The 12,471-nt window shown below is 42.3% G+C and overlaps 1 protein-coding gene across 2 annotated transcripts in view; it reads left to right on the top strand.

Annotated features, from left to right (window-relative positions):
- Positions 1–12,471, top strand: part of rabgap1l (RAB GTPase activating protein 1-like) — a 934,074-nt gene that overhangs the window by 249,012 nt on the left and 672,591 nt on the right. Inside the window, exon 7 of one of the 2 annotated variants that reach the window (XM_072511772.1) lies at positions 868–978. The exons of the other annotated variant lie outside the window; for it this stretch is intronic. Coding sequence (XP_072367873.1) covers positions 868–978 — 111 coding nt within the window. The remainder of the gene's footprint in view (positions 1–867; positions 979–12,471) is intronic. 2 annotated transcript variants of the gene reach the window in all.

Below are 12,471 nucleotides of genomic sequence, written 5' to 3'. Positions count from 1 at the left end.
GTGATACTCTAATCTGGGAACCGTCTTTTACCTGGTCCAGTGAAGATATTTTAAAACTGCTATTATGAAGGGTTTCTACACTGACTTGACTCTTAAGACTTGGAAGCTTGTTTGCTGTAAATTTGGCCTTCAGACTTGGTGGCTGGAAACTGGCCTAGGTGTTAACTGTCTCTCTTCCATCTCAGGGCCTGGTCAATTATACCTTTGTTGTTCTTTGATTATGCCGTTTGATGTCTGCCCCCATCAAATTCCTTAACTATACATTAACATATGTATATCTCAGGGACCTTCCCAATTGTCTATAATCTGTTTCTCCTCCATAAGTTATTCACATTTGATTATTATATAAACTTCTGTATTATCTAAACTGGCGGCAAGGTTGCCCAGTGGTTAGCACTGCTGCCTCACAGCACTAGAGACCCAGGTTTGTTTCCGACCTCGGTCACTGTCTGTGTGGAATTTGCACATTCTCCCTGTCTCTACGTAGATTTCCTACGGGTGCTCTAGTTTCCACCCACAGTCCAAAGGTGTGTAAGTTAGGTTGATTGGCCATTCTAAATTGCCCCTAAGTATCCAAAGGTTAGGTGGGGTCATAGGGATAAGGTGGAGGATTGGGCCTTGATAGGATGCTCTTTCAGAGGGTCGGTGCAGACTCGATGGGCTGACTGCCTCCTTCTGCACTATAGGTATTCTATGTAAACACTTTACTGGAAGAGACGCATACCAATTGAGGCCCCTTTGAATACTGTCTACTGCTACTGTCTACTGTCACCAGGCAGACTCATGACAGTTAGTAACAGAGTAGATATGGAGAGAGTGATGAGTTGAAAGAGGGAATAATCACAGATTCTTCTGTTGTTTTCACAGTGCGGTGCCGAAGGACAGAGAGAAACTGTATTTTAAGTTGCGACAGGGAATAGAGAAGAAACTGATCATCAATGTGCAGCAAACGTCAAACTGTGAACTGGCTGTTGAGCGGTATGTTTATTATCTTAACCTTGTAAAATAAACTTGGTTTCTAATAAGGACTGCAGTGGATTAGCATCAGCCTCAGTTTTAGGACATTTGACAAATTAGGCTTCTATGCTTTCACAATCTCCAGCAGTTTCCCACGTGATACCATTGTATAAAATCTCATCCCACTTTCTGACTCATGGTAGGAGTTAACTCTGTGACGTCTTGTTCAGCTTTTCATGCTTCATGGGTGTGCCCACACAGTAAGAGTTTGATCCATCCTTCCTGATATTCACATACATGCATCCACAGTGTAGGCTGCTGGTTACCTAATGGGGTGTGGACTGTGACTAATTTTGTTTCCCTCCTTCGCCCCCAACCTCAAGCAACGCTTGCTCAACTTTTTGATTCTCAAGAGGGAGCACCTCCACTGGTGGCAGACCTCAGATCTGAAAATTCAGCAGCTTCATACCGGAGATGTACAATGTCAGCGTGGTGTGGCTACTCACTGTTTCAACCAGGGGAGACATAAGTATACCGTCGGTTCAAAATTTGCCTGGTGCATTTTCCCAATGTCTTAGTTTGCTCGGGCATTGTATCTGAGGCTTGGAGACCAGAAAGGGCCTCAGATTTTGTGCTGACATAGCAGATCTCAGTATTCCTGTATTAGGGAGGGAAACTTCATCTAGACTCTTTGCTCTTTAAAAAAAAATAAACTGAAGAGTGCCCAAGTCTGCTTTTCCAATTAAGGGGCTATTTAGCGTGGCCAATTCACCTATCCTGCACATCGTTTTGGGTTGTGGAGGTGAGACCCACGCAGACACAGGGAGAATATGCAAACTCCACATGGACAGTGACCCGGGGCTGTGATCAAACGCGGGCCCTTGGCGCCGTGAGGCAGCAGTGCTATTCACTGCACCACCGTGTCGCCCCTAGTCTCCCTGCTCTTGTTATCCAACAAAGTCTGCAGTCACAAGATTACTCTGTGGCTGTGCACGCACGCCCGTGTGTGCGCGTGTGTCTTGACATCAGCTGCTCCTTGTTAAATCCTCTGTGGTGATAGATGACTTTCCTTGTTGATGTTGCACAGATCTGTAAATTCTCCAGCAGCCGTCCTAACATTTAGTGAGATTGTTCTATGTACGCTGTGCACAGCAGCATTGTTCTAAGCTACAGAGTCCAAATAAAGAATTTTCTATAATCAATTTGATTTATTTAATTAGTGTAACGGTAATCTCAAAATATTTAGAAGCACTTTAGCACACACTGAAATACTGATATTCCCAGCAAACACTGACACACACAGATATTCCCAGCACACACAAAAACACTGAGATATTCCCAGCACACACTGAAATACTGAGATATTCCCAGCACACACACACTGAGATATTCCCAGCACACACTGAAACACCGAGATATTCCCAGCACACACTGAAATACTGAGATATTCTCAGCACACACTGAAATACTGAGATATTCCCAGCACATACTGAAATACTGAGATATTCTCAGCACATACTGAAACACTCAGATATTCCCAGCACACACTGAAACACAGATATTCCCAGCACACACTGAAACACTGATATATTCCCAGCACACACTGAAATACTGAGATATTCCCAGCACACACTGAACCACTGAGATATTCCCAGCACACAATGAACCACTGATATATTCCCAGCACACACTGAAATACTGAGATATTCCCAGCACACACTGAAATACTGAGATATTCCCAGCACACACTGAACCACTGAGATATTCCCAGCACACACTGAACCACTGATATATTCCTAGCACTCACTGAAATACTGAGATATTCCCAGCACACACTGAACCACTGAGATATTCCCAGCACACACTGAACCACTGATATATTCCCAGCACACACTGAAATACTGAGATATTCCCAGCACACACTGAAATACTGAGATATTCTCAGCACATACTGAAATACTGAGATATTCCCAGCACACACTGAAATACTGAGATATTCCCAGCAAACACTGAAATACTGATATTCCCAGCACACACTGAAATACTGATATATTCCCAGCACACACTGAAATACTGATATATTCCCAGCACACACTGAAATACTGAGATATTCCCAGCACACACTGAAATACTGAGATATTCCCAGCACACACTGAAACATTGAGATATTTCCAGCACACATTGAAATACTGAGATATTCCCAGCACGCACTGAGATATTCCCAGCACACACTGAAACAGTGAGATATTCCCAGCACACTGAAACAGTGAGATATTCCCAGCACACACCAAACCACTGAGATATTCCCAGCGCACTGAAACAGTGAGATATTCCCAGCACACTGAAACAGTGAAATATTCCCAGCACACACTGAAATACTGAGATATTCCCAGCACACACTGAACCACTGAGATACACCCAGCACACACTGAAACACCAAGATATTCCCAGCACACACTGAAACATTGAGATATTCCCAGCACACACCGAGATATACCCAGCACACACTGAACCACTGAGATATTCCCAGCACACACTGACACAGAGATATTCCCAGCACACATGGAAACATTGAGATATTCCCAGCACACAACTGAGATATTCCCAGCACACACTGAGATATTCCCAGCACACACAGAAACACTGAGATATTCCCAGCAAACACTGACACACACAGATATTCCCAGCACACACAAACACTGAGATATTCCCAACACACACTGAAATACTGAGATATTCCCAGCACACACTGAAATACTGAGATATTCCCAGCACGCACTGAGATATTCCCAGCACGCACTGAACCACTGAGATATTCCCAGCACACACTGAAACATTGAGATATTTCCAGCACACACTGAAATACCGAGATATTCCCAGCACGCACTGATATATTCCCAGCACGCACTGAACCACTGAGATATTCCCTGCACACACTGAAACAGTGAGATATCCCCAGCACACTGAAACAGTGAGATATTCCCAGCACACACTGAACCACTGAGATATTCCCAGCACACTGAAACAGTGAAATATTCTCAGCACACACTGAAATACTGATATATTCCCAGCACACACTGAACCACTGATATATTCCCAGCACACACTGAAATACTGAGATATTCCCAGCACACAGTGAAATACTGAGATATTCCCAACACACTGAAACAGTGAGATATTCCCAGCACACACTGAACCACTGAGATATTCCAGGCACACTGAAACAGTGAAATATTCCCAGCACACACTGAAATACTGAGATATTCCCAGCACACACTGAAATACTGATATATTCCCAGCACACACTGAACCAGAGATATTCCCAGCACACACTGAACCACTGATATATTCCCAGCACACACTGAAATACTGAGATATTCCCAGCACACAGTGAAATACTGAGATATTCCCAGCACACACTGAAACACGGAGATATTCCTAGCACACACTGAAATACTGAGATATTCTCAGCACATACTGAAATACTGAGATATTCCCAGCACACACTGAAATACTGATATATTCCCAGCACACTGTGAAATACTGAGATATTCCCAGCACACACATGAAATACTGATATATTCCCAGCACACACTGAAATACTGAGATATTCCCAGCACACACTGAAACATTGAGATATTTCCAGCACACACTGAAATACTGAGGTATTCCCAGCACGCACTGAGATATTCCCAGCACACACTGAAACAGTGAGATATTCCCAGCACACTGAAACAGTGAGATATTCCCAGCACACACTGAAATACTGAGATATTCTCAGCACATACTGAAACACTCAGATATTCCCAGCCCACACTGAAACACTGATATATTCCCAGCACACACTGAAATACTGAGATATTCCCAGCACACACTGAACCACTGAGATATTCCCAGCACACACTGAACCACTGATATATTCCCAGCACACACTGAAATACTGAGATATTCCCAGCACACACTGAAATACTGAGATATTCCCAGCACACACTGAAATACTGAGATAATCTCAGCACATACTGAAATACTGAGATATTCTCAGCACACACTGAACCACTGATATATTCCCAGCACACACTGAAATACTGAGATATCCCCAGCACACACTGAAATACTGAGATATTCCCAGCACACACTGAAATACTGATATTCCCAGCACACACTGAAATACTGATATATTCCCAGCACACACTGAAATACTGAGATATTCCCAGCACACACTGAAATACTGAGATATTCCCAGCACACACTGAAATACTGATATATTTCCAGCACACACTGAAATACTGAGACATTCCCAGCACACACTGAAACATTGAGATATTTCCAGCACACACTGAAATACTGAGATATTCCCAGCACGCACTGAGATATTCCCAGCACACACTGAAACAGTGAGATATTCCCAGCACACTGAAACAGTGAGATATTCCCAGCACACACCAAACCACTGAGATATTCCCAGCACACTGAAACAGTGAGATACTCCCAGCACACACTGAACCACTGAGATACACCCAGCACACACTGAAACACCAAGATATTCCCAGCACACACTGAAACATTGAGATATTCCCAGCACACACCGAGATATAACCAGCACACAGAGATATTCCCAGCACACACTGAAACATTGAGATATTCCCAGCACACAGAAATACTGATATATTCCCAGCACACACAGAAACACTGAGATATTCCCAGCAAACACTGACACACACAGATATTCCCAACACACACTGAAATACTGAGATATTCCCAGCACGCACTGAGATATTCCCAGCACGCACTGAACCACTGAGATATTCCCAGCACACACTGAAACATTGAGATATTTCCAGCACACACTGAAATACCGAGATATTCCCAGCACGCACTGATATATTCCCAGCACGCACTGAACCACTGAGATATTCCCTGCACACACTGAAACAGTGAGATATTCCCAACACACTGAAACAGTGAGATATTCCCAGCACACACTGAACCACTGAGATATTCCCAGCACACTGAAACAGTGAAATATTCTCAGCACACACTGAAATACTGATATATTCCCAGCACACACTGAACCACTGATATATTCCCAGCACACACTGAAATACTGAGATATTCCCAGCACACAGTGAAATACTGAGATATTCCCAACACACTGAAACAGTGAGATATTCCCAGCACACACTGAACCACTGAGATATTCCAGGCACACTGAAACAGTGAAATATTCCCAGCACACACTGAAATACTGAGATATTCCCAGCACACACTGAAATACTGATATATTCCCAGCACACACTGAACCAGAGATATTCCCAGCACACACTGAACCACTGATATATTCCCAGCACACACTGAAATACTGAGATATTCCCAGCACACAGTGAAATACTGAGATATTCCCAGCACACACTGAAACACGGAGATATTCCTAGCACACACTGAAATACTGAGATATTCTCAGCACATACTGAAATACTGAGATATTCCCAGCACACACTGAAATACTGATATATTCCCAGCACACTGTGAAATACTGAGATATTCCCAGCACACACATGAAATACTGATATATTCCCAGCACACACTGAAATACTGAGATATTCCCAGCACACACTGAAACATTGAGATATTTCCAGCACACACTGAAATACTGAGGTATTCCCAGCACGCACTGAGATATTCCCAGCACACACTGAAACAGTGAGATATTCCCAGCACACTGAAACAGTGAGATATTCCCAGCACACACTGAAATACTGAGATATTCTCAGCACATACTGAAACACTCAGATATTCCCAGCCCACACTGAAACACTGATATATTCCCAGCACACACTGAAATACTGAGATATTCCCAGCACACACTGAACCACTGAGATATTCCCAGCACACACTGAACCACTGATATATTCCCAGCACACACTGAAATACTGAGATATTCCCAGCACACACTGAAATACTGAGATATTCCCAGCACACACTGAAATACTGAGATAATCTCAGCACATACTGAAATACTGAGATATTCTCAGCACACACTGAACCACTGATATATTCCCAGCACACACTGAAATACTGAGATATCCCCAGCACACACTGAAATACTGAGATATTCCCAGCACACACTGAAATACTGATATTCCCAGCACACACTGAAATACTGATATATTCCCAGCACACACTGAAATACTGAGATATTCCCAGCACACACTGAAATACTGAGATATTCCCAGCACACACTGAAATACTGATATATTTCCAGCACACACTGAAATACTGAGAAATTCCCAGCACACACTGAAACATTGAGATATTTCCAGCACACACTGAGATATTCCCAGCACACACTGAAACAGTGAGATATTCCCAGCACACTGAAACAGTGAGATATTCCCAGCACACACCAAACCACTGAGATATTCCCAGCACACTGAAACAGTGAGATACTCCCAGCACACACTGAACCACTGAGATACACCCAGCACACACTGAAACACCAAGATATTCCCAGCACACACTGAACCACTGAGATATTCCCAGCACACACTGAAACACTGAGATATTCCCAACACACACTGAAATACTGAGATATTCCCAGCACACACTGAAATACTGAGATATTCCCAGCACGCACTGAGATATTCCCAGCACGCACTGAACCACTGAGATATTCCCAGCACACACTGAAACTTTGAGATATTTCCAGCACACACTGAAATACCGAGATATTCCCAGCACACACTGAAACAATGAGATATCCCCAGCACACTGAAACAGTGAGATATTCCCAGCACACACTGAACCACTGAGATATTCACAGCACACACAGATATTCCAGCACACACTGAAACAGTGAGATATTCCCAGCACACTGAAACAGTGAAATATTCCCAGCACACACTGAAATACTGAGATATTCTCAGCACACACTGAAACACTGAGATATTCCCAGCACACACTGAAATACTGAGATATTCCCAGCACACACTGAAATACTGATATATTCCCAGCACACACTGAACCAGAGATATTCCCAGCACACACTGAACCACTGATATATTCCCAGCACACACTGAAATACTGAGATATTCCCAGCACACAGTGAAATACTGAGATATTCCCAGCACACACTGAAACACTGAGATATTCCTAGCACACACTGAAATACTGAGATATTCTCAGCACATACTGAAATACTGAGATATTCCCAGCACACACTGAAATACTGATATATTCCCAGCACTCACTGAAATACTGAGATATTCCCAGCACACACATGAAATACTGATATATTCCCAGCACACACTGAAATACTGAGATATTCCCAGCACACACTGAAACATTGAGATATTTCCAGCACACACTGAAATACTGAGATATTCCCAGCACGCACTGAGATATTCCCAGCACACACTGAAACAGTGAGATATTCCCAGCACACTGAAACAGTGAGATATTCCAAGCACACACTGAACCACTGAGATATTCCCAGCACACACTGAATCACTGAGATATTCCTAGCAAACACTGAAACATTGAGATATTCCCAGCACACACTGACACACTGAGATATTCACAGCACACACTGAAATACTGAGATATTCCCAGCACACACTGAACCACTGAGATATTCCCAGCTCACACTGAAACACCGAGATATTCCCAGCACATGTTAAGTAATGGGTTAAGAGTTCAGTAATGCATTAAGAGACATTGCAATTAGTTGTCTCATTTATGTTAAGTATCCAATGATTGACACTGATATGTAAAGGGGCTTCAGGTGGCCCTTGTGTCAGGTGGTGTGTTGTTAGAGTTTTGAGCAGAGGTTGTGGAAGTGAAATAAAAGGTGTTTGGTGAATAGGAACAGGACTTCTGACTCTTCATACAACGGTAACTAAAACGTATAACAATGGTAGCAGAGGATGGTTGCTGTGCAAATGTGAAGGTTTGAAAGATACAACTTTTTCTGATCAAATCAAGGAGTGAGTGAGAAGGAAAAAAAAAAGATACATGGCTGAACCCAGGATAAAGATGGCTGGATATGACTATCCTCCTTTATTTTCTGAAAGGGAATTGTACGACCAATGGAGAAGTGCAGTAGTTATGTGGACTAAGGTAACTGCCTTGGGAAAGAGAAAATAAGGTATGGCATTGGCTCTTTCTCGACCTTATGACAGTAAAATCCGAAACAAAGTGCTTTCTGAGCTCGAATTGGAAGAGTTAGACTCAGAAGGCTTGGTCTGGAGACTTTATTACATTACATGGATAAGATTTACAAGAAAGATGACTTGTTAAGTGCGTATGAAGCATGGTCGGAATTTGATAAGTTCCAGAAAATAGAGAAATTCTCCATGGAAGACTATATAATGGAATTTGGCAGACTATATAAAAGACTGCAGAAACACAACCTGGAATTTCCACAGTCTGTGTTGGCCTTTAAATTACTTGACTGTGCTAGAGTGAGCAACATGGATAGGCTCCTGGTTTTGACAGGAGTTCAGTTTACGGATGAGGATACCTTATTCGATAAGATGACAAAAGCTTTAAAGAAGTTTCTGGGGAAACATTCGATTCCGATGGCTCTGATGACTCAAATAGGTCAGTCTGCTATAAAGCAGAATATGGAAGATACACTACTAACAGGATGGCAAAATTGTACGGCTACGAACAGGGCCCAAGACTATAGAAGGAGATCGAGACAAGGAAATTATGAAGACAGAAACCCAGTTAGAACTTACAGTAGGAAGATGAATCCCAGAAATGCCCGGGGTATGATAAATCGATGTTTTCGATGTGACTCTCAATACCATTATGTCTTCAACTGTCCAAAACTTTATGATAGAGTGTTTGAAGCGACACATGACAAGGAAGAGTCAGAAGGGGAAAAAGATAGTGTTCCGAGAAAAGACATTGTCCTATTAACAAGCAGTTTTACGCCGGTAATGAGGGTGTTGGTTGCAGAATCCTTCAGTTGTGCTGTATTGGACAGTGACTGCACATCTACTGTGTGTGGAATTGACTGGTTAAAATGTTACCTGGACTCCTTGAATGCTGAAAGTCGTAACAAGGTTAAGGGATTTGAAAGTTCCACAAGTTTCAGGTTTGGGGATGATAATACTCTGAAGTCGCTGAAAAGAGTGGTGATCCCTTATAATATTGCCGGAGTGAATCATTTCATTAGCACGGATGTTGTATCAAGTGAGATACCTTAGCTTCTGAACAGACCGTCGATGAAGAAAGCACACAAGAAACTGGATATGGAACAGGATAATGCAACAGTTTTTGGAAAGACGGTGGACTTACAATTTACACAGTCGGGACACTATTGTATTCCATTACTGAAAAATAATATTTCAAGTAGAGTGGGTAAGGATGTGTTAATGGCAGTTGAAAATGGGACTTTCGCTGATAAAAAGCTTGTTGTATTAAAACTGCATAGGCAATTTGCACATCCGTCTCCTCGGAGGCTGAAAAATTTATTAAAGGATGCAGGGGTAAGGGATGAAGACTATACTAAACTGATAGAACAGGTTAGTGTTTGCTGTGAAGTTTGTAGGAAGTACAGAAGGACACCAGCATGACCGATAGTAATCCTACCTTTGGCCAGGGATTTTAAGGACATTGTGGCTGTGGACCTTAAGATCTGGGATAAGGCCATTTTTCCAAAAGGACAAATACCAAAAGTTGGTACAAAGGTGACATACTTGCCTGAAGGGTCTAGTCAATGGAAGGATGCAACTGTTATTAGAGCAGGGAAAGCCACTGGAAAGTATAAACATGGGTTGAATGTACAGCATTCAGGGGAGGGGGTTAAGACAATGGATTGGGAACACGAAGTTCAAAAATGGAGGTCACAGAAACGCAGTGCCAGTTCTGATAGTACATCGGTTAGTGAACAGGTCCGCAGGAAAGGGTCGAGAATTTTGAAAGGACATCCCACAGCAGATAGAAAAGATCAAGCAGTAGCAGTATAGAACAAGTTACCAGGTGTGAGAGGGGACGTAGTTTTATCAAGGTCTCGGAACATGAGTAAGACTACGAATACTAATAGGAGTAGAAGCCCACATGCACGTGAGATTTTGGTGACTTCCAATAAATTATATGAAAAGTTATCAAAGATGCTAAACAGCAAGAACTGCATAGTTGGAGTGAATTTGGGGTATACACGGAAGTACCGGATAGGGGACAAAGAGCTCTGTTCAACAGATGGATTTGCACGGAAAAGGTTCTTCCGGATGGAACTTATAAGGCAAAGGCCAGGCTTGTGGCAAGGGGATTTGAAGAAAGCTTAGAAGATCAGGATTTAAGGGTAGATTCACCTACAGCAGGAAAGGTTAATTTTAAAGATCTTTTAGCCACAAAGGCATGGGAATGCAAATCTATAGATATGAAAGCCGGCTTCTTGCAGGGGCATCAGCTCCAGAGAGACATTTTTCTCCGTCCTCCTAAAGAAGCAGCTAACACAGAAGGGGTATTCTGGAAGTTGAACAAATGTGTGTGTAGTTTAAATGTTGCATCTAGAGTCTGGTATTTTTCGGTAAGGTCAGTTTTGTTAAAGTTAGGCTGTTACCAATTGAAAGTAGATCTGGTAATGTTTTACTGGCACTAAAAAGGGAACCTATCTGGCATCTTTATGATGCATGTCAAATAATTTTTGTGGGGTGGGACTAGTGATTTTGAAGCTTTTGTAATCTCTGGTTTGAGGAAAGAATTCGGGGTCGGAAGTCAGGCATTTAAATATATTGGACTGGAAATTGGACAGACTAAGTTAGGGGCAACTTTACGTCAGCAATCTTATTTGGAAAGCATCAGCCCAATAGCAATTAGTCGTGGCCGGGTTTTCACAAAAAGATGCAAGGTTTCAAAGATGGAAAAAGAGCAACTGCAAAGTTTAATTGGGCAACTGAATTGGTTAGGTAGACAGACCAGACCGGACGTGAGTTTTGATGTCTCAGAGTTGAGTACAAAAAAAAATGAATGATCCCAAAGTGGACGACATAATAAGAGCAAATAAAGCGTTTGGCCAAACTAAAAATGCAGGAGTGTGTTTTGAGGTTCCCGGTTTTAGGTGACCGTAGGCACTTGAAATTCATAGTTTATAGTGATGCGTCCTATGCAAATCAAGCACAGGAGGTTTCATAATTTTCCTCTTGGGGAACAATGGTAAATGTTGTCCTCCTGTGTGGGAAACAAAGAAAATAAGGAAAGTTGTCGAAAGCACTTTGGCTGCTGAGACGTTAAGCTTTGTAGAGGCGGTGTATATGGCCTTTTATATATCTCAGATTTTGACAGAAATTTAACTTTTGGATATTGTTAATGAAGGGCGCCTGTTTCTGTGATTTTTTTTTTTTCATCCAAAAAAAAACAATTTGAAAAAAAAAGAAGGGGGGAAATTGCGTGTGTGTTTTTGAGTTTCTTTAAATTTTGTTTTCCCCTAATTATTTTTTTTCTCCAAGGAAGGGGAGACTGTTAAGTAATGGTTTAAGAGTTCAGTAATGCATTCAGAGACATTGC

Source organism: Scyliorhinus torazame, chromosome 7 (genome assembly GCF_047496885.1).
Source record: "Scyliorhinus torazame isolate Kashiwa2021f chromosome 7, sScyTor2.1, whole genome shotgun sequence".
Taxonomy (NCBI): Eukaryota; Metazoa; Chordata; class Chondrichthyes; order Carcharhiniformes; family Scyliorhinidae; genus Scyliorhinus; species Scyliorhinus torazame.
This window is presented reverse-complemented; position numbering and strand designations above follow the sequence as displayed.